Source organism: Pygoscelis adeliae, unplaced genomic scaffold, assembly GCF_000699105.1.
Source record: "Pygoscelis adeliae isolate BGI_AS28 unplaced genomic scaffold, ASM69910v1 Scaffold619, whole genome shotgun sequence".
Lineage (NCBI taxonomy): Eukaryota > Metazoa > Chordata > Aves > Sphenisciformes > Spheniscidae > Pygoscelis > Pygoscelis adeliae.
Window position 1 is genome coordinate 247,127 of NW_008825521.1, and position 22,980 is coordinate 270,106.

Below are 22,980 nucleotides of genomic sequence, written 5' to 3' on the forward strand. Positions count from 1 at the left end.
AGTAGGTCTGTTAAAGGCTTTGCTAGCTGAGCTTGAAGTTGTAAAGCATGGTTGAATTCGTTTAAATATTTTTGTTGAAACTTAAATACAGTAGAACCTTGCTAATCCGCACACCTCATAATCACAGACACAGGAATGGCAAGCTCCATGTATGGCTCAGCAGAAATGGACAGGGCTGGAGTAAGGTTTCATATTTCTAGGCTTCATTTTTCTTAAATACAGTATAGTATGCTTACTGTGTTAAATTCTATTTATGTAATTCTTCATAGCAGCAAAATAAATCCATCATAAAAAGGTACTTTTTCTGTTTTCCAGTCTTTTTTACCTTTTTTGTTTCACTTTTATGTACATTTCCAAAATGTTACCAATTCATGCTGAGTCCTCTAGTCATAGGTGCAAATTATCTGATGATGTCAATATAAATGAATTAAAATTTGAATACTAAATGGAACAGGAAAAAGATTTAGAAAAGATAAAAAAGTTATAAGTTCTGAACTCTGGATTCTTCTGTAAGGACAAATGCTCTGAAAGAGAGAAACATCTTTCTAGGTAATGGAAGGACACCGGTTACATTGCTTTTAAATGAATTGAGAGATCCGGTATTTTCATTCTTGGCTTTTATTCTGCCTTGTCATGCACACCTTCATTGTTGTTTTCTGTTCACTGGTGACACATGCCTTATGGTTGGAATAGGGGATGTGAAGTCTTTGCTGCAGATGCTTTATTGTATGTGATCTGCTGGTGATGATGTTTGAAACAAGTTCCCCTGTTTCTATCAATTTTTCTGTTACTATTCACTGGAAACAAATTATTTACGTGGTTTGATCTTGATTGCCAAAAGAAAAATAAATCCTACTGTTATAAAATACTATCGAATGTTAGCTCCAACCAGTCTGCTCTCTCTCCCCCCCGAGTTGTTGGTAACATGCTTAAGGAAAATCAGTAAAGCCATACCTGATCTGGTGCAGTTGGGGCAGGTACTGCAGGTATGGGCGTCTGGAATAAAATGTTGAATGCGTAAGAGGTTAGTTGGTTAATATTAGGAGAATACTTTTTTTCCCAATGAACTTCCTAGATAAACTGGACGTGCTGATTGGTAACTGCATACATGAGCTGTACAAAAAAAAAAGGTATCTCCTGGGAAGTATTTATATTAGAAATAAACATTAAAAGTCAAATTTTCAATAACCAAACTTTAGTCCCTTCTTACTTGTAAATAAGAGGTTGCAAAGAATATTAATATGAATACTTTATTTGGCTACTCTTCAGCCATTTTTTAATTGTACCTAGACGGTGCTTGGCATTGGAGAAAAGATGTTTTGATTTTGTTTTTCACTATATATGTGTATATGGACATCATTATTCTTAGTCGAAAGTTTAAGTGTTATCCTTTAACACTGGTATTTATTTCTCTACATGTTGATTTTGGTAACAAGTCTGAGCTGTGTACTTGCATTAATTTTGTAGTGAGATAAAGTTATACCACTTTTGAAGTTAGTAGCAGCCAGAAAGTACAGGGAGTTGTTTACAAAAGAGTCCCATCGATTCTCCTTTTCTGTGGAAGCATTCAAGCAGTAAGACCTGCACAGTCTGTTTGGCACAGTAGCTGCTCTCAGCTGGCCCTGTGCCCTCCTGCTGTTAGTCAGGGCAAAGGATGTGCCAGATCTCAGATTGTAACGGAGCAGAGCCTGCTTGCAAATCTGCTTGTAGTTAGCCTGGGGCCTTTTGGCAGCAGACTACAGCCGATTGATTTAGTTGCAATCCTTTTTCCTTAATATTTTCCATCTGGCCAACAATGACCTATAAAGACAGACACAAAACAGAGTTTGAATTATGAGGAACGTAATAGTAAAATGCTTCCAAATCTCACTCTAGAACCTGCACCAATGGAGCGCTGCTGCTGTGTAGCCGAAGGAAGTTTGTTACAAAGCACTATTGCAACAGTGGTGTTAAGAAAAAGCATTGTCGTTCTCAAGTGCAAAATCATGTAATAGAGAAATGTGCATTTCAGTTAAACTCTTAATGTGTTTCCCTTCTTGCTATGTCTCACTTTCTATTGATCCTGAGCTGGAAGTGAAGCACTCTCAGCATAGGCTTCCTCGCACACTTCTCTTGCACATACTGCTAGGACTAAATCGTACTGCGGTTTCACAGGCCATGCGAGAACAAGGGATCATAGAGCGGAGATAGGGAGGACAGGGAAAGAAACGTGAATATGGAAATGCTTTAAGGCATGCAGCAACAGGTTTGGGGAACTTGCATTCTAATGATGTTAATAAGGAGGTGGTGTCTCCCAAGCTCTCCAGTCTACAGGAGTGGATTAATGCTTTCCAGAATGAGCTGTTTCCACATCTGGGATATTTGTCAACTCTTCCAATTCTGGTCAAAGTAGAATTCTTGCTCTGATTACAGTTATCCTAAATGCTTGTAGTCCTCTGTGTTTTTAAAGTTTGTATCCTTAAAGAAAATTTCTAAACTTGTTTGTACAGCTCCACAAGTTATAGCAGTCCTGGCATTGTAAGCTTTTTAATGCACAGAGTTTACCACCTTCACCTAGGAATGCTTGGGGATGTAAATGATTCATGGTTTTTTTCCAAAGGTGGCAATAAGTCATGCACAGACTTTCACAGATCTTGTTGGTCATAATATTTACAGGAAAATTAGAAATTGATTGAACTAGGAGAAGGCTCCAGAGTGTGATTCACATTCACACTAACTACAAGCTGAGGGGGCCAGATGAATCCTCTGAAGGTGCGTGTTTCACTTCATTAGCTATAATGAAACCTACTTTAGATCTAGGCGATTGTTCTAAGTTAAAGATGTTATTAGTTTGTCTCGCCTGTAGAATCCAAAGCGCAAGTAGTCTGTGCTGTATATTTAAACACGTGACAATTTATTTAATCTAGTAAGGTAATATTGCAACTATTCCAAGCCTCAGACATTGTGAACCTAGAACTCTAAATAGTTCCCTTGTGGGGGAAGGGGTGCTATGTTGTGGGGTTTTTTGTTTCTCCTTTTAGTAGAAATTTTCACTTGCTGACTCTGAAAACTCTGATGAGATGTGCAGGGGCAAGGGAAAGAAACTTCTGCTGTCCTAGACTGAGTTTCCCGCAGCTTTGAGTTACTCTGTACATTTCCTGAAGCTGTTACTGTATAAACTAATGCAGGGCTGTTATCCGAAAGTCTCTTCTCTGCTGACAGTCCTTTGTTCTTGTTTCATCTCAGGCTGCTGCCTGCTGCTTTTAATCATAGCAGCAGTAAAATTGGGGATCTGAATTCATGGATGTTGCGTTCATGGAAGTGCAGTCAGAGGCACAAGTATGTTTACTTCGGAGCACTGCTATAAGATAGCAGAGCATTTGTCTTGGAAACTTTTAATTATTGCTTTATTATTATTTTTTGAATAGTAAAAGCAAAGGGCAAAATGAATAGTATGAGGAATATGTGCAGAAGTGAGAAATGAATCCTCACGATGTTTTTAGGAAAGAGCTAGAGGGTAAGGATGGGCAGGTAAAAGATGCATCATTGATACCTGGGTTGAAGAAGAAAGGTAGACCACTTAAGATTTTAGCTGTCATTTATAATATTCCATGCATGATGTTTGGTCGTCTTTTTTTTTTCTCCCTTATACCTTAAGGTAATTCTTGCCAAAATAAGTAACTTTAAAAAAAAAAAAAAAAATCCTCTTGTGTAATGCCAGAGATTAGATTTCAGATGGAACAGCTGCTGTCGTGTAACAGTCCTCGATTGGAACTGTCAATTGATTTAACTGAACAAACTCCAGGTAATTTTTATAGCAGTGATAAGTGCCATTCATTCTGAATATTCCCTCTTGGAGTAAAAATTATGATATTGGTGTAGTGAAAGTATCAGTTCTGTGCTATTGTCTTGCTGTTTTGTTTTTATTGTTGTTTTGGTATGTGAAACAAGAACAGTATTTGCTTTCAGAATATAACGAGTAAATACACAATATAAAGTTAGTTATGACTTCTAACTATTTGATCTCTCTCAATGCTATCCTTCTCAGAGACCCAAGATCCCTTAAAACAAACAAAAAAAATGCTTCTTCTCCTCTTCCCTCTACCTTACCAATCCAGGGGACTGCTAATTTAACTGACTTGTAGTGAATTCAAAGAGAAGTGAAGGTGTGTCAAAGGAAGTTTATTGCAGATTTTGCAAAAGCTTTAATCTTGACTGCAAGTCAAAACACTTCTGTAAAATATCGATGGGAAGGATCACAACAAAAAATGTCAAGTGTTAGTAATACTAATGTATTGCTACTGGTGGAATTGGATAAAGCTAAGAATACTGCATTCTAGTCCAGCTAGTTCACTGGTCTTGCCTACTCACCAGAAACCAATTTTACTTAATTAATTAGGGCTTCATGTCACACCTTCTTTAGTTGCTGAACAACTGTAACAGAAGTAATTAAATCATGTCACTTTTTATTACCTTTGGCCCTGGCTGTGACTGCCTTGGAAACTTCCATTTTAGTACTAATACAAAATGAATTAGCGCATCACCTTGGGGAATGCCTGCTTCCCTGGCATCAAAAAAGTAGGGAGGAAGTAGTTAAAGTACAAGATGGATAGATCTTCTCTTCCACAAATTGATCACTTTTGGGTTGCTGTCTGAAGGCTTACAAAATGCATCTGTCAGGAATGAGACCAACCTATACTTGCTGACGGATGTATATAACATTCCCCCAACAAGATTACACGGCAACTTCCTCCTTCAAAATCAAGATGTGGCAGAAGCCCTCAGGTTATGCAGTGGTAATTGGAGAAGCAGGGGCTGTTCTGAGAGGTAGAACTGCTGAGAAAAGCTGCATGAGTTGACTTCTGCATATTGTTTCAATAGAAAATGTGATTCAGCCACACTGTAATAATAGGAGAAAGGCTTTATATGGCTTCGTAGAGGCAGTGTTATCTGTATTGCACATGGATCTGAAATTAAAACCTTAATTTGTAACCCTGGCTGTTTATCAACATGCTTGATAAGGGACAGATCTTTCTCCAAAGTAGACAATACAAGTATTATTTACTTAACGGTAACTTGCCTCAGTGTGTTTTAGAACTAATTGGTGTTGGAGCACCAGCTTGAGTATTGAGAGAATAAAATGATTGTGGGCAATCTCCTATTTTAATCATTTGCTTAAACTGATTGTTAGACAAGAAGTCTCATAAATAAAAATTGTGCCCTCTAGACAGGTAAAGGGCCAGAGAGTCTCTTCTGTTAATTTGTGTGTCACATTTTCAGGAATTCTGTTGATCAGGTTCATCAGTGACGTTTCTGCAGGTGAAGAGTCAAGTACTATCAATTCATATGCTTATTTCTGCATCTAAATGTTTGTTGTCAATCCTAAAACATTGTGCACTGCAGTCATAGACAACCTGCAATCAAATATAAGACTCTGATCTTTATAGTCTTCAATTCAAGGACTCCGTTCCTATCTTGTACTACAAAGGCTTATTTGCTGTAAGTAAAGTGATTCTTACGTGTCTAGCACAGTTTCTTGCATTCCCAAATTATGAATTCCAAGTACCACCACAGCACTGAAATAATAATGAATTTCTCACTTGGCTCTTTCAGCTGTGGTCGGATTTGAGTTTAATTTTTATGACTTGCTACCAACTGACTTGGGGACCAAACTTTGTTTATTATTAGGAGGCATGTGTACTACCACTGAACGTGTAAATATTTCTTCACAGTAATGAAGTTCCCTCCCTGTGCAAGGGAACTATAAAAGACCTTGCTGCACTTAAGTTTCTTTCTTGCCAATAGGAAACAAAAGTGGTTTGGAGAATATTCCAGAAGAGGGGTACATATAATTGATTTCTTCTCTCTCTTTGTTGCTGAAATTTTCTCTGTATTTAATTTACCAAAATGCAAGATTTCAGCATAGTATCCTAGAACATTGTCTTATGAACACGCACAGGTATGAAGCTGCATTATCCAGCTTTGCTTTTTGGTGTTGGAATGATATAATGCTATCTGATAAAAAAAGAAAAAGCAGTCTGGGCTGATCAGTTTTTCTCAGTATACATCTCCCCTGTCTATTCAGAAATGGGATATTTGCTGTCTTGATCCTAAAGTGTTTGCCTCTTACTAAACCTTTGCTTGTATTTATTGATATGATTCTCCAAGCTTTTTCTGGAGAATCAGCTTATGGTGCTGATCTATGAGATATTTACCACGTGTCATGCTTTTACTAAGTAGATATTCCTTTCTGTGGCTTGGAAGGCGATTCTCTCTCTCTCTCTCTCATATGACAGTGTGATTAGCCAGTGAAAATCTTGGCCTTCCTCCTATGATTTAGCTAATTGATACTTACCTTCCTTGAATATTGATCTGACAGTTCTGATTATTCTACTCTAAGTATAACTTCATGTCCTAGTGAGTTGTTCTTCTTGGGAGATGGGCATTGGCCTTACATGAAGTTGGTTGCTCTAGAGGTGGAATGTGTTGGTCAGTTGGGAGTCACTTACCCTCTGAACCTGTTACAGTCATGATGTGGGTGTCTTGAGCTGTATTTATTACACTCTGAGTTTCTTAACTCAGAGTTTTTGGGACTCAGGCTTTTTTTTTCCTCCTTAGCCTTTGACATAGGTTGATGGCTAATGACTAATCCAAAATATATGGGTAGAAAAAAACCTGGTTCAAGAATAAAAGACCCTGGGAGAGACGGAGATTATAGAAAACACACCTGATGCCTAGCTTCAACTTTTAAATACGTGGCAAATTTCTTCAGTAGCTGAGCAAAAGTCCTTACCAGCCTTTCAGTGTGGCTCTTGAACATAGAGCTGTGTAAAATTTTTCTTCTCTTCAGGAATTTATGGCATTACAGATTGTAATGCAAAATATGTCAAAGTCCCACGGCTTTCGGAGCTCACTGCAAGCAGTGTGCCATAACACATTGTGCCTTTTGCTGATAGGGAGCACTTTTGATTTATAATAAAAAGTTCATAATTCTAGTGAAATTTCAGCTCAAACTTAGTACTAGAGGGCATAGCTCAACAAGCACATATGATTGGAGTCTAATGAAAAGGAGCTGCTTCTCTGGTCAAGGAAAAAGGGTTAATTTGCATTGGGATGAAAAGGCTGTTCAGGATCTACTATTTCAACCTGTGATAGACTTAAGAGTAGTCTTTGATCCCCAAATGAAATGTGATGGATTTCAACTGATGCCAGATGTCTCAAACCTAGTGGGATCTCTGATTGTCTGCCACATCCAGAATTCTCTCTTCCAGCACTTTCATGTGTGCTTTTAAACATGGTTTGAGAAGAGAGGTTCCTTGACAAGCTAAGCCTTTGGAATCCTTTCTCTGTATTGTCACTTCAGTGGTGATCTTTAGGCTCTCATGCTGTCTACTTTTTAAAAATCAAGCCCCATGTGCCAAACTGCTCTAACTACTTCATAACCACTTTTTTTAATGTCCAGGAAATTTAGTGCCAACATCATCTGTAACTTTTCTCAGTTTAAGGCTGTTCTCTGCCCTCTTCTTATTTGTTAATTAGAGCATTTTACTTAACCCTGGCCAAGTAAAAACATTGTTCAATGTATTCCTATTGGCCTTAAGTGGAACATAATTGTTGTCTTTTTAACTCCGAGGCTATTTTGTTGCACTTCATAAATCTTACTATAAACCATCAAGCACTTCAGTGTACCCATCTTCTCACCAAGTATGCTTTATGGGATATTTTTTGCCTGTGGTTTTAATAAGAGAATAAAGACATAATTGTCAGTGTTTGCCTTGTAAATGCAAACTTTTTTCTTTATGTACCTTTATTTCATGTCACTACTTCAGTCCTTTGCTCTTGAACATGCTTGAGAAGTTTCTTCTTTGTCTTAAACTAAAAAAAACCCCAAAGATTTAAAACTTTCTCTTCTGAAAAGGGACAAGACACCTTATGATTGTGTTTGGGAGTTTATGGGGCTTCCCATTTAATTTTACATCTACTAAAAAACATGTAAATTTTTTTTTTTTTAAGATAATGCTCTTGATCTTCTGGAGTTAATCATCTTAGCATGCTGAATTTGAGAAGGGAGGTATACCTGGTCCTACATGCTTATATTAGCTGGGTACAGTAAGAACTGCAGCTTTTTACTCCATAAAAGCCTTGTGTAGAAGGGCTTGCACTGTTGTAAAGCTGATCAAATTGCACAGTTCTTTTCTTCTGTCATCAGCCTGTGCCCCAGGCTTTAGAGATGTATGTACTCTCCAAAATCTACTTACAGTTTTGCATTTTGTTTCAGCAGACCCTAGGTTCTGTCTCTTAAATGAATTCCTTCCTCTTTTCTCTGTGTGGAATAACGGGAGAAAATATCACTTGGCATGTTTTCCCAATGGTTTGAATAACTTGTGTGTTAGAAGTTAAAAATCTTTGATTTTTAAAAAGGAGTGATCTACCAGAGGGAAAACATAAAGTCCCCAACAGCAGAACAGACTTTAAAGATATTTCTGAAATAAATTAAACACAAAATATTCTATCATAAAATTCAATAAACTTTCTTAAATTTTGCAGTGATAGGTAATTCACAAGAAAAAAGCTTGACTGTTGAAGATATTTAAAATTTTGTACATTCTAAATTATGCCTGTGTTTATGTATCTGTGAATGTACAGTTTCTTTGTACAGAATGTAGGATGTTATGCGTGGACCTATAAGCCAGAAGGTGTGGTATTCCTGTTTTCCAGTCTGAAGTGTAATGCTTCAGGTTCTTAAAACACTATTTTTGTATAAACTGTTTTTCAGTGAAAGTTCAAGGCATGGTTTTCATGGAAAAGCTGTTTCTTTTTCAGACTGTAAAATTCCATTGTTTTCTTCCTTCACAGAGGGCTCCTGCAAGACGCAGGGGAGATTACTGTGTGCTGGGTTGATAGATGCTTCATGATGTTGCATGCTGTAATGCTAAAGTTCTTCTGAATTCGTTTTATTTACATAAATTCCACAGTGCAGCTGCACTGGACTTTTTTTTTTCCCCCAAGGTTTTAGAGTGACCACAAAGAATCCGAGAAAGGGTGACAGCTTTGTCAAACTCAGACTTCAGTTCCATTTGCAATGTCCCAATTAGATGTTAGCACAGTAACAAAAGACCCTTGGAATGGTTATCTCAAGCTGCCCTTGCACTTTTTAGCTTGACTAAAATGTTAAATTGTTACATCATAAATCTCTTTGTTACAGTTTTCTGGCATCAGGTTGTTAAAGGGATGTATTCAGCTCCTTTGAGCTGTCTTTTGTGAGAGACGTTGGTGCTCTGTTTCAAGAGCCACTGTGGTTGGGGAGTGGTTGGGTTCAATAGTGGTATTTAGTGAACTTGGGAGCCTTTGTGCGACTGAGACTTGCTGTAACTGCTTATACTTGGTCACACTGGGTAGAAAAACAGGAAAGGGAATGTTTTAATTGACTTTTATTATTAATACACAGTGGCAAGTCACCAAAGTAAGCACTTTCTATTGACAATTATATAATATTAAGACGCTCCTTAAGACGAGATGCACAAGTTCTATGTGAGCCAGTTTTGTGGGGTTAAATACTTCTAAAATATGTACATGAGTCACATGCTTAAGCTACAAAACTTTTAACTGAATCTCATGGAATCATGGAATCACTCATGGGTAATAATCAAAGGAAAGTTTATAACAAAATTGGGGAAAATGCAAAAAGGAAAGAAATCCTGTGAGAGCAAGAAAAGGAAAGGATTTGGATGGCTCTCTACAATGGCAGAGGCACTGACAATCGATTGAGATCTAATGCAGAGGCAAAACTTTGAAATACAAAAAAATAAAAGCTGATGTTCAAAAAAGGCTGTTGGCTGATCCTGTGGAAGGTAAGCCTGCATCTCATCAACATGCACAGATGTTGCTATGGAGATTTGTGGGTATGTGTGTATGTGTTAAAGCTTACAAGTGTGAGAATGTGTCAATAGAATGAGTCTAGAAGAGAGAATAATGATGTACTGAGTTCCATAAGGTGTAGAGGAAGACACTGGAACACGTAAGTGGCTGAACTGGGAATTTAGCCTACAGAAATTCCCAAATGAGCCCCGAGATGCCTTGGTTCTTTCAAATGCATTTTGTAAAAATGCTGGAAACATTGGGTGAGGGAAAGAAAGGAAGGTGGGGGAAAAAAAAAATTTAATAGTGTACTACTGCAAGGAAAATAATAGGCATATGAAGACACAGCTCTCTCTTGAGGAGAGGAAAAAGGATTATTTTTAAAAATATGTAGTTAAGTCATTTAATTTATGGAGTCTTAGCTGTTAAAAATTAAGGTGGAATTTAAAAATGATTAAAAAGGGAAATTCACATTTTTAATGAAGGGAAGGAAAAAGTGTTTTGATGGCCATGCTTTTGCTATTTAAAATTGTGTCTGCGTAAAACCACTGAAGAGCATGGTGACTGGCAAACGTAACTTAGTTCATCATCAGAATCTGTAACCATCATTATTAACTTAAAGTAGAATATGATTGCTAACATTAGGAATAATGCAATAATGCTGTCTGGGAGAAGTATCATTAGTTACCAGGTGCAGGAGGATGGTAAGAAGCAGTATTGTTTTTAATTATAAATTGCAGGGTTTTATTTTTAAATGTAAGAAGTCTTAAGATAAATAGTCTCCAAGAAACTGTAGTAATTTTTGATATATTTTCCATACTCGTTTTCTTTCAAACATGGTGGTGGTGGAATTATCCACAGAGATGCCTTCTGAGTTCCGGATGCAAGGATCTGTCATTTGTCCTGCAGGTATTGACAAGTGTCTTGAATCGGAAAACGTAGGTTCTGCTTCACCAGGTACATTCATTGGGTCAATACGTTGAAATTAATAATAGTAGTAATAATAACAGTAATGATAAACCCCATCTTTTTTCAATTTGCTGAATCTTAAGTAAGATTTTGATCTTACATATTACTCTCCTAAGGATTTCAAGTTTGGAACAGTGATGTTGCTTGCAGTGGATGTAGAGAATGAGGTGTACATACACCTATTGATACAAGTCACTCACATCATATGACTGTGACCATGCAAGAAAAGGTCTTTCACTCATTAGACCAACGCTTTGACATATAAGAACCTGCTGGGCTTCGTAGTGATTTCACTGCCACAACTAAATACCAGGTCATCTATGTTTTGAATTAATTATTCAGAGTCCATGAACTGAAACACCAGTGTGTTTTATTGATACATGCACAAGTTGTGCTGGCAGAAGAAATACTTGGCCTGAATTTCCTCTTCCTTACACTTTTGTCAATCAGGAATATTTCCAGTGAAGTTAGTGATGATGCACACTATGGTTTATAAAAGAGCCAAGCTCATTATTGACAGAATTAAGTAATCTGGGCCACTGTAGATTATTGTACTGAGCAAAAGGTCAAAATTCAGGAACTCCTCGACTCCAATGCTGGCTAATAGAAACAGATTTTGTAAGCCTGTCACTACAGAGAAGTATGCCCATCTGTAAAATGGAAATGACTGTTCTGTTTTGCAAGGGAGATGGCAGTTGCTTATGCTGTTATCAAAATATATAGTATGTGTTATAAATAAATACATGTTAAAAATTCCACTTCTGATCTGTGTGAATGGAAGGAATAAAAGTTATGTGTGCTTACAACTCAGTCTATTAGGAGATGCTGCATTAAATATGTTGATGTTAGACTGGTTACTCAGTCTCATTAATTTAAAATGACAAAGATACATGTACAGAAATGCAGTTCTGCCTATATATGGACTGGAAGTTGTTCAGGTCCTCTGTAGAAATTGTGTGAACTAAGGTGGTACTCATCTTTTGTAGGGTTCAGAGGAAACCAAAGGTACTACGGGTACTTTTCCAGAAGTGTTTGCTTTGCTTTTTAATGGTGTCAACACACCAGTAAAATTGAATGCTGGAGCTGTCAATGTTAAAAATTAGTTTTATAAACAGTTGCTATGGTAATTAGCAAATACTCATAAATAATTTTAAAAGGTACCCCTTGCCACTGGGGTTTGCTGCTGCTACGCTAGAACATGTAGCATTTCTGCTGCCAAAGTTCTCAATACACTTCCAAACTCTTCAGTGTTCCATGGGAGTTTATTTTGATGAGTTCAGCTTTCACAATGCCCTTGCACACTTCGGTTATCTTGCTGTTGCTTCCTCCTTCACGGTTGTCTGTTAACAACTAATACTGGAAAATCTCTTTCTTTTTAAGTTGACTTCATTGGAGATTTACCTTTCTAACAGTAAAATTCCTAGTTCCATACCATGTTTGCCTGTTTGCCCAGCCTCTCTTTACACTTGACCTTGGATGTACGTGGTATTCCTGAGATATCTACAGTGGTTTAGAGTGGTACATGCTATAACTTATGACTCTCCTTCATTCTAATGAGCGCTCAAAAAATATCAAAAGAAGTGATAATGGTGAAATTTTCACATTTCAAAGAAAGTATACTTATTATCAAAACCTCTATTCATTAGTAGTGCTTCAGAACTGGATAAGAAACAGCTGTTTTTTCCTGAGGAAGGCATCTTTTACTTGATAAAGAAATCAACTGGATGCCAGTGTAGATACGTTGCTCAAAGATTTTCCCCTTTGCTATTCTTAGAGATGTTGCACTTTCTTATTTACTGTTAGACAATTCCATTTGACTAAATTAGTTACATGTCTTTACATATAGATAATCACTATAATAGAGCTGTCATCTTGGTTTTGTATATACTTTCTTGGCTTTTGTGTTTGCTGGAAGCTAATCGTTATATTCTGATGGAGATAAAACAGTAGCTCTCGTGTTTGTGCAGCTTGAAGTCCCATAACTTATTATCAATGAGCCACTCATTTTACATAGGACAGTAGCCAAAGCACAGTACTAAAGTTATGAAGCATGATCCTTAAATCTTCCAGTAAGCTAAGGTGTTTTTAAAGGGGGAAGTTTGCCTTCATTTGAAATCCAAAATTGGCTAATTGCATGGTAGACTGGATACAAGAGCAGTACAGTGAGATCTGCAGTGCCTTCTTGTATAGTTACTGCCATAGGCTAACTTACGTTTGTGGCTGTAGATACTGAAATTTTGTTTCCAAAATTGCCCATGTCAAACAGGCTAGAAGAGAGCTTGGACCAGTAATAGATTAAAATGAGGTGTCATTTTTTGGTGTGCTGCTGTGGCCTTTCTGCTTTATATCCATAGGTACTATTTGACCTGGCTAAATTTGAAGTGTTAGTTTCAATTAATGTTCCCTAGTGTGAGTCAGCTGGAGGGGGGATTTCTTTTTAATTATTAAAAAAAAAAAAAAAAGATTGTTTACAATGTTAATTGTTTTGTTTTTAAAAGCTTTCGTATTAAGTGTTTAATGAGAGTAGGAGGATCCTGGAAATCCACTTTTCTGCCTGATTTCATTGCTGTTGGCAACTTAGTATCATTAAAGGAAGTTCTATTGGGCCATCTCTTACTGCATCCTTCTTGCTGTGGAATGACAATATGCGCGCGTATGTATGCATACAAGCATGGTTTGTGTGTGTATGTGTGTATATGTGCATATAAATGCAGTTGCTTCATTTCAAAATGGCTAGCTTAATATTCTCCAATTTTGGTTGCAGTCCTTTCTGGAGGTCAGAAAATGTGACCTCACATGTGCTGCTGTGATAGAGTAGTTTTTTCCTTTTGTACGTTAAAGCGCACAAGTGGATTAATACGTTGAAAAATTCAAAGCTAAATTGACTGCAGTACAGCATTTTCATCTGTGTAGCAGCTAATATTGGGTGATGACATTTTCTGTTCAGTGTAACTTTTGAAGTATAGATTGGACTTGTGAGAGCAGTGCTGGCTGGCGCGTTGTACCTTTTGCAGCTGCTGGTGCACCGGTCATCTGCATCCTTCTGCCTTCCCCCATCCCCCTCAGCTTGCTGTGGAGTCAGAGTACAAAAGCCTCTACTTCTTGTTGCAAGTGTACTCCATTAAAGTACTCTTCATAACTGCAAACACCCTACCCATAGGGATTGCTGGGGTTTGTTATCATGCTAATTTGCTGCTTTTTATATCTTTCCTGTTGTCTCAGCCTGGCTTGTCAGTTGTTTTTGCACCACTGTTCTTTAAACACTACATTTTGGAAGCATTTGTATTTACAAGCTGCAATGCAGCACTGTTGTCTTAACGGTTTGACTGACCCTAATTGCTATGACACATGTAACTAATGATGTTTTGTACTTTCAAGGAGTGCACTAAAAAGGTGATGACATATGAGTTACTGAATAAGGTACTGTGCAACTTGTGCAGTAGAGTTTGTGCAGACCTTATGTAGCATAATAAGCAGTTTTCCTGTGCTCATATTTGTTTCCCGTCAGACTGGCCTGTCTCCAGCACTCAGACTGCATCGCACACCGAAGGTTCAGAGGGAGAGAAAAGTAGAGTGCTAAACCAATCTCTCAGCTTGAAGAAGCCTAATTTGATTAGGCTTTGATTTGATTCTCGTGATTTCTGGCAAATATGTCACTATAAGTGTGTATACAAGTCTGTGAGGAGACTGAAAATGGGTGTAAAATTTAAAAAAGTTAAAATTTCAGATTGCCCTTTTATTTTTGTTTACTCTTCAACCACAATCTGATTTATGCTTATTGGAGTCTTTGAACTTCAACTCCCTTGAAGAATCTCTAGTCTATCGCTTTTTTGATGTTGCTTGAAGGGGGGTGTGTGTGTGTGTGTGTGTGCACGCGTGCATGTGCTCGCATGCTATGGTGCTCTGGGCAATTTCACTCCAGAGCGCTTCCCTTCCTTTGTTTAACCTATGACCTGTGAAAACAAGAGTTAATCAAAAGTTCTAAGGTAGCTAAGAGGAAGGGGAAGTGTTTGGTTACAAATTAAATATGAGCAAGTCATAAGCCATAAATCTTCCATAGTGCTACCAGTTGTGCTACTTAAGTTGCATGTGGTACTGAAAGTTTTTGGTTATAAATTCAACCTCTGTTTCTTTGGAGGGGGTGTTTAAAGGATGCCTCAAGGATTTGCTTTTTGTAAGAAAAAATCCACCTCTTATTTTTTACTTTTGGCAGAGATCTAGAAACAAATTTAGATAACTGTATTTCTTTATATTCCCCCCCCTCCCCCCCCCAACTTTAGGTGGTCACAGTTTGGTCTAATAGAAGCAGAACTGTTTCACTCTTGAGTAGTAAACACATGGAATAAGCGATGAAGTAAAAGTATTGAAGATGGCAGGATAAATTAGTTTTCTAATGTATCCAAAGTTTTCAGGATGAGAGAGATCCTGAATTCTGCAGTGACAAAGGAGGGAGGTGAAAATTGAACTGAGATTGTCTACATAATTTACGCAATTTTGTGGTGGGTTTGTTTGTTTTGTCTTGTCTTGCACCCCTCTTGAGCAAGAGCTACACAGATCCCCGTGTATTGTGTTGTGTTGAGGTCTGCTTCAAATATCCGCTAATTTCCTCAACTTCAAAACTATGAAGCTTATCTCCTCAAAATGGAAAGTTATTCTTAAAATAAGAAAAAGAAGCAGTTATGCTGAGATGCCAAACCATTATTTGGAAAACATGGATTAAAATAAGGAAGAGTTAGTGTTAAACAAAGGGCAATAATGAAGTTCATTATACGATAATAGTAAAGAGAAAAGGGAAAGCCAACAAGGAATGAGCAAGTATAACAGAAATAGGGCTATACCTTCCCTTTTGCTGTATGGAGGGTTTGCTGATTTTCAACATTGTGTGAATGTGAGACTTTATCTGGGTTATTTTTATTAGAATCATAGAAGCTATTTTTTAGGTACTGAGCAAAAGAATTAAAATTGGATTTGGATGGATTATTCTCATGGATAGAACCTACAGATTTGTCATGTTTGGTCTATTGCAGTAATAAAGAAAAGTCCCTTGAATCTGTAGTGAGGTAAGGTTTAGCTGTGAACAAACAGGCCGCCGACAGGACAGATAAGTAAATCTTTGAAGAAAGAACACAACTTGACCTTGGTTTCAGAGCTCAGCATTGTCCCTGTTGGGTACATGCACCCCTTGTTGCAAACGGTGCTGGGAACCTGGTCTGTCCTCACTCGCAGGCTTTGGGGCTCTAAATGAAGTGCAGCTCTGGCAAACTAGAAGCTGAGGTAACTTGCTTTTGTTTATTGCTTTTATACTGACACACATATTATAAACACAATAATATTTTAAAAGATTCTCATTTTAATTCTGTAAATGTAGTTTTCCAGCAAGGTCTCTGAGCAATTAAGTAGAACTTTAAATATGCCTTCTTGAAACAAGTTTTGGTTTCATACTGTCAGGGAGCTTTCTGCCTTCTTGGTTTTCTGTCTTTTTAAACTCTTTTGATAGATGCCTTGCAAGGATTTGTTTACCAGGTTCTTAATCTCTACTTAGCAGATATGTTTTGAGAGGATTTCTTGTTACTCTTGTAATGGCTTTTAACTCTGCTGAAGTTTATTTAACTAAACAGAAAGAAAGAAACTTATCTTCTAACTAATCCTTCTTGATTGTTTACAATATAATGCCAAACTTAAATGCTGTTTAAAGTGGTAATTGTCTTTCTGCTCTATTCTAATACATAGTTTGTAAAGATGCTTAGAGCATATTAATTTAAATGATAATACTGTCATATAACATGAAAAGTTAAGTTGCTTATCAGTATATTTTGATAAGCTACTTACATTTTACAGTAGCATTTGCAGGTTTCAAACAAATGTTAATGATGGAGTGCCATTCACTTTATCTGCCTCATATATAGCTTCTCACTTCATTTATTACCGAAAGCTGTACAGTTAGGAACCATGGGGCACTCAATTCTTTATAGTTGTCAGGATGTAGTCATATTTTATAAAAACTTTAAATCCTGTCTAACTATATCAAAATAGAATCCATTTGCTTCAGAAAGCATCTGTGATTAAGAGAAGCAGTTTGTGCGTCACACAAACTTGCTTTCCTATTCGCTGCAGCTGAGGGGAAATTCCTTGCTGGTATTTAAAAAGGAATTGAAATAAAGAACTGTGTCATGAAAATAGGGCACAAAATCATTCCAAAGCATTCTGTAGTGAAAAGTAACATCTTAGCTGTCTGTCTTATTTTATGGAATGGAAATGTAATGTAAATGAAAAAGGTGTGGTTTCTCTGCATGCTTGTCTTTTAATTTTGTTTCTTTATTACTTTTGTAAGTTGAGTACAAATTTACTAAAGGTAAAGTTTCTATTTGACTTAACTAAGGGCCGGGCTGAATACAATGATATAGGATGTGGAATAAGATTTGACAACAGTTGAAAATGAGATACTGGTTATGCAATTTAAAAAATCCAGTTGTATCAGGATTCAAAACCAAAACAACTGTCTGTCTTCAGTTTACTAGGGCCCTCAGCAGCTGTACAGAAGACTAGTTATTTAACATGTACTTTGGGAAATAATTATGATTAAAAATGTTCCACCATATGTGAACATAGATACTTTAGTGTACATTTATCTTACAGATTAAAAACTTCTATTGGATTGTACGTTTGTTCTGTACAGGGTGAGAAGGAAGGTGAGCTCCCAGCACTGGCCTGCCTGATACCTGAGTTTGTTCACAGCTGGTGCTACATTTGATGTTTAGTGCCCACAGGTGGCTGGAAAGGCTGGGGAAGAGTAAATACTGAAGCTCAGTCCTCAAAGGAAAGGGATGCTTCAACCTTCTGGCAGTGTTCTTCTTCAAATGGAAGGAAGGTCTCATGTGGCTTTCCTAACAGATATTTATAAAGTGTCATGTCTAGTGGAGGCTGTTGTTAGGATGCATCTATATAATGTAAAGGCCAGCAATCTTGGATTAATTACCTGAGATTTAGCAAGTTAAATGTATGCTTTTTCTTTCTTTTTTTTCTTTTTTAGTTACCTTCCATGGTTTGAAGTCTTTTATAAGCTGCTCAATGTCTTGGCAGATTATTCAGCAAAAGGACAGGTAATACTCTAAAGTACTAGCCCTTCTTTCCCTGCCCCGACATTAAATGAGGGAGAGAGGATGAAAACAAGTTGTTTTAAGAAGTGCTTATATCAGAGATGACCATGTGAATTATTAATCTGTATGATGCAGTAATATAGAAGATGATATTCAGCCAAGCTGAATGCCTGGCAAGTGCTTGTGGAAAAATAAATACACTTTAAAATTATTTTTTGGAAAAGATAAAGTCCAAGAATGTGACTGTGGATCCAACACAAGTTAATGGTTTCCCTGCAATCATTCATACTGTGTAGACTTTTTGATTACCTGAACTGTATTCAGCACATCCATGCAATTCCCGTATTGCAGTGTTTCATGAATCTTTGACAGATGTCTTATCCAAGTTTACTTCTCATGTAAAGTTAGTGTGGAACTAAGCTTACTGATGCAAAATGCTAACCCACATAGCATCAACTAGCCTAAGCCCTTCAGATGCTGTTTTGCTTTTAAAGCAAAACAAAGTAAAATTCAGTCTTGAGACAGTGAAAAAATGTGAACTAAGCCATTAAAATTTGCTTCTAGGTTTATAAATGATAATTCATGATACAGAGAAATCACATATATGATTGCAACGCCTAGCCTAGTTTCAAGTATTTAAAATATTACAAGTATAATCTTCCCCGTTAGGTTACTGCTTTGATTTATTACCATTTTGTGGTAATAATGTATTTTGCATGTCAGAATCATTCGCGTTTGAGGTAGAAGCACTTAGGATCACATCTTCATCTAGATGGATTAAATACATTTGGCTTTACTCTAAGCTAATGAGTTGTTCTGAAGAACTTGCAGTGAAAACTGGCTTGCTCTGAGCTGAGTAACTATGTAGTGCATAAGTTGGTGACTCAGTAGGTTGCAGAAATATGTAGAAATACATATGAAAAAAAAGTATTCTAAAAAATCATGTTATAAAACCCAGCTGTTAGAGGAAACTACATTTATTTCTGTTCATAGTCTAATGTATAAATCTATTTTCACATTTTTCTTTACACTTGCAATTCCACAAACATTGCCCTTCCGTCTTAGAGTTTAGCTTGTTATAGCAATGCCTACTTAATATTTCTTTTTTTTTTTTTTTTTTTTTTATTCTCCTTCTTATTTCAGGATAGTCAAAGGAGTGAGCTCCTAGAAACATTTTATAAACTTGCCATCCCTGAGCCAGGAACCTCTGTTCATCTTGGAGTGGTAAGTGAAGCAGGAGAGATGTAAACTAAGGTGTTTAATTTTCATTACGTATCATAATAGAGGAATGTCAAAAGCAATTCCCCTTTTTGGAACTTGGTACACAGATGTTGTTTTCCTTTGAGGACATAGAGCTGTGAAATTCCCCTTTTCACATTTGGGGCCCTCTGTTTCCCTTTCCTTAACCTCAAATGTCTTTGAAATGTTGTTCTTTGATTGGAGGAAGGTTGTGTATATTCCCTGTGGAAATTTCTCACCATATCGTCTGTGACCTGTGAGAGGTCACAGAGCAGCAACATGACGTTTATTGCCCACACTTCTGCAGAACTCCTAGGTCTTGCAAGTATGCAAGGGGGACAAGACTGGACAGCAAACAGTCACGTACCTGTCATCGCAGCGTTTTGAGTATTAACTGTTTATCACATTTTCTGATTCCTTCTCTTCTTCCTCCCCCCAAGAAAAAAACTCGCACAAAAAAGGATTTATTTCTTTTTTAGGTCTTGTGAGAAAATTAACCAAAGAACACTGAAAGAATAGATGTGGGGTTTTATTGATGGGATTCTATTTTGAATTTAGTCTTTTGGGGTTTTTGTCTTCAAATTAATTTTTGCAGAACAACCTTGTGTTCCAGGCTGTAGTGGAAAAATACTTAAGATGCACATTGCTGCGTGTTGCCAGTTAGTCATTTAGAGTCCACATGGAAACTAGTGGTGTGTGCAGCCACAGTTCTCTTCTCCCTCTCATTTCCTTTACTCCTTCTTCTAAAGTCCTTTTTGGCAACAAGCAGCTTACTCTCATCACTTCACCCTGTAATGTCAGTCGACAGGTAACAGTTGTTTGGCCTTGCTAGGTCACCAGCTGGCAGTAGAAATGTCCCAGTCCTCTTGAGGCTATCTCTTTTTTGAACAGCATTTCTGTTTAACGGGACGAGCTGTCTCAAAAGGCAATGATCAGTTGGGATATTTCAGTTTTTTCACACCAGTGGTTTCAAGGAATGCTGCCGGTCCCCCCTTGTCTCAGACATTTCACGGGCGATGAAGCAAGAAAGGATATAAAAAAGCAGCCAAGGGACTGTTAGCTGTGGTGTCTTTACGCATTTTATTTTGGCTATTTACAAGCCTGTTTTGGGGTTGGGGTGAGGTTCCTATATGTGATACAGTTGCATATACTATTCCTGTATCTTTGCATTGCATCTTTTCGACCAAACTAAAACAGTGATATATCAAAAAGCAAAAATTTGTGTTAATACATTTAGTGTCTATATTCAGTGTAGCTGTTATACCCGCTTGCTATTTCGGGTTATAGACTGTTCATGAAGCACTGAAATGTCTGAGATACATATACAAGAAAATTGTGCTGATTGTGGAACTATGCCAAGAATATAACAGCCTTTAAAGCTTCAGCAAGTAATTAATAAGTAACCCTAAGACAAATGGTGAATATCTTAAAAATAATATAAATTGTATACCACATTGATTTACAAAAGCAGTTTAGTTGCATTCTCTCCTCTCCTTTCCCAAAGCCCTAACCAAGAATTGTGCAAGTCATGCACAGTCAGACTGGGAACTAGAGTGAACCTGGTCTCTTGGAATGCAGACAATTAAAAAAATGTAACAATACAATGGATTATGGAATTGTGAGACCAATATAGTCTTTCAAAATGTGTTTTTTAAGGCGTATAAAAGTGACCTAGAACTTTAGTAATATTTTTCAGGTAAGTAGGCATAAAACTTTAGGAAGCATTTCTCAGTAAATTTTTGTAACTTCACCATTGTCTTGAATGAAACTTACTGATGCTGTAAGTCAGAAAAAGACCTGCTTGCTGTTGTTTCCTGTAGTCTGTCATGCAACCTGCAGCGGGCTGTGGAAAGATGGCTTGAATTATAGGCTGCCTTGGAGTTTCCTTGGCATATGTCATACATTGTGTGAGTCTGTCTGTATCAGCGTCTCTGAAGAACAAAAAAATGTAATATAACTTTTCAGGAGCATTTGATACTTTCTATCTTAATGCATTTCATATTGCATGTGTGATCTGAGAATCCAGCTGTTGAAATCCATGACAAAGAAATCATACTGGTAGTTGGTAACAAATGTTCTGTCATTTTTACTTAGCTGAGCAACTGCTATTACTGCTGTTACTAATACCAAGCAATAAATTTAGATTGCTTTTGACAATATTGCAATAATCAATATTTGCTCTTTTTTAGCACTCGTACTTTACTGTGCCTGACATCAGAGAGCTTCCTAGTATACCTGAAAATGTGAGTACTCTAGAGGACCGTGCACTTTACCATTTCTGTTTAATGTCAGCAGCAAAACAGATAACAATTGTTACCTCTGTTTGGCATAGTAATAGATTATATTCTGTAAAATATTGCTAGATGTTGAAATAAACTTTAGATGGTTAATTTATAATAAGTATTGGGCAGAAAACATTGCGTTGCTAACTGCAAAAGTACATGAGGCCTTTTGAAATACAACATAACAGTAGAATTCAACGTTTGCCATTTTAATTAAGAAAAGATACCAAATGAACAGGAAATTGACAGCATAATTATCTTAAGCTGTAAGTCAAGATATTTATTTAAAAACTATAAAGCTTTTATTATTATCACCAATCTATTATTACTTACTGTTAACATTCCATGATTTCTTGGTTCTAATAAGTGAGGAAATTTAAAATACACATCTATAGTTTTAGCCTACTCAAAATTGGGAAAGAACAGTAGTTTGGTAACTGTATGTAACAGTATGGTGGCGTTTCGGAGAACAATGATGGAGTTTATTTGTGTGAAAATTCACTCACTACAATAAGCCTATGAAAAATTCTTGAAAGTAATCTCAAGGCAGTTTTGTGATTGCCATTTGAGTGAGTACTACAAGAGTCATCCATTACCTAAAAATGCAGGATTACAATAGAAAGGAATTTCATCCATTTTACCAATGCTTTAATTTATATCAAAAAGAAGACAAGAATCCCTTGAGGTATTTTACCTTTATTAGCTAACTTGAATCAGAGTCTGTTCTCTTCTCATAAGTTCCAAAGATCTGCTGTTTGAAAAGAAACTTAATAATTTCACTACTAAAGAAGCAGTTTTCTTTCTTCTGCATCCAGATTGATGTTTTATTCTCCCCTTGCTGACCTCACACTGTTTACATAGTTATGTTGGTTTTCTTGAGGTATGGACTTAGAGTACAACATGAAACTGAGACTAAAAACTAAATTTGGGAAGTAATTGTTGGGACCTGCTGGAGAGATAACATACTGGTTTGAAATTAATTTCATCTGAAAAAATGTTTCAATACAATATGTTGTTTTTCATAGAATCATAGAATCATTAAGGTTGGAAGAGACCTCTAAGATCATCAAGTCCAACCATCAACCCAACACCACCATGCCCACTAAACCATGTCCCTAAGCGCTTCATCTACCCGTCTTTTAAATACTTCCAGGGATGGTGACTCAACCACTTCCCTGGGCAGCCTGGTCCAATGTTTAACCACTCTTTCAGTAAAGAAATTTTTCCTCATGTCCAATCTAAACCTCCCCTGGTGCAACTTGAGGCCATTTCCTCTTGTCCTATTGCCAGTTACTTGGGAGAAGAGACCGACCCCCACCTCGCTACAACCTCCTTTCAGGTAGTTGTAGGGCGCGATAAGGTCTCCCCTGAGCCTCCTTTTCTCCAGACTAAACAACCCCAGCTCCCTCAGCCGCTCCTCATCAGAATTGTTCTCCAGGCCCCTCACCAGCTTCGTTGCCCTTCTCTGGACACGCTCCAGCACCTCGACGTCCTTCTTGTAGTGAGGGGCCCAAAACTGAACACAGTATTCGAGGTGCGGTCTCACCAGTGCCGAG

General features: G+C 37.2%; 1 protein-coding gene across 1 annotated transcript in view; it reads left to right on the forward strand.

Annotated features, from left to right (window-relative positions):
- The window catches only part of DENND1A (DENN/MADD domain containing 1A), a 205,880-nt gene that overhangs the window by 75,289 nt on the left and 107,611 nt on the right, over window positions 1-22,980 (forward strand). The window contains exons 6-8 of the mRNA XM_009331593.1: window positions 17,837-17,906; window positions 19,047-19,127; window positions 21,332-21,385. Of these exons, the coding sequence (XP_009329868.1) occupies window positions 17,837-17,906; window positions 19,047-19,127; window positions 21,332-21,385 (205 nt within the window). The remainder of the gene's footprint in view (window positions 1-17,836; window positions 17,907-19,046; window positions 19,128-21,331; window positions 21,386-22,980) is intronic.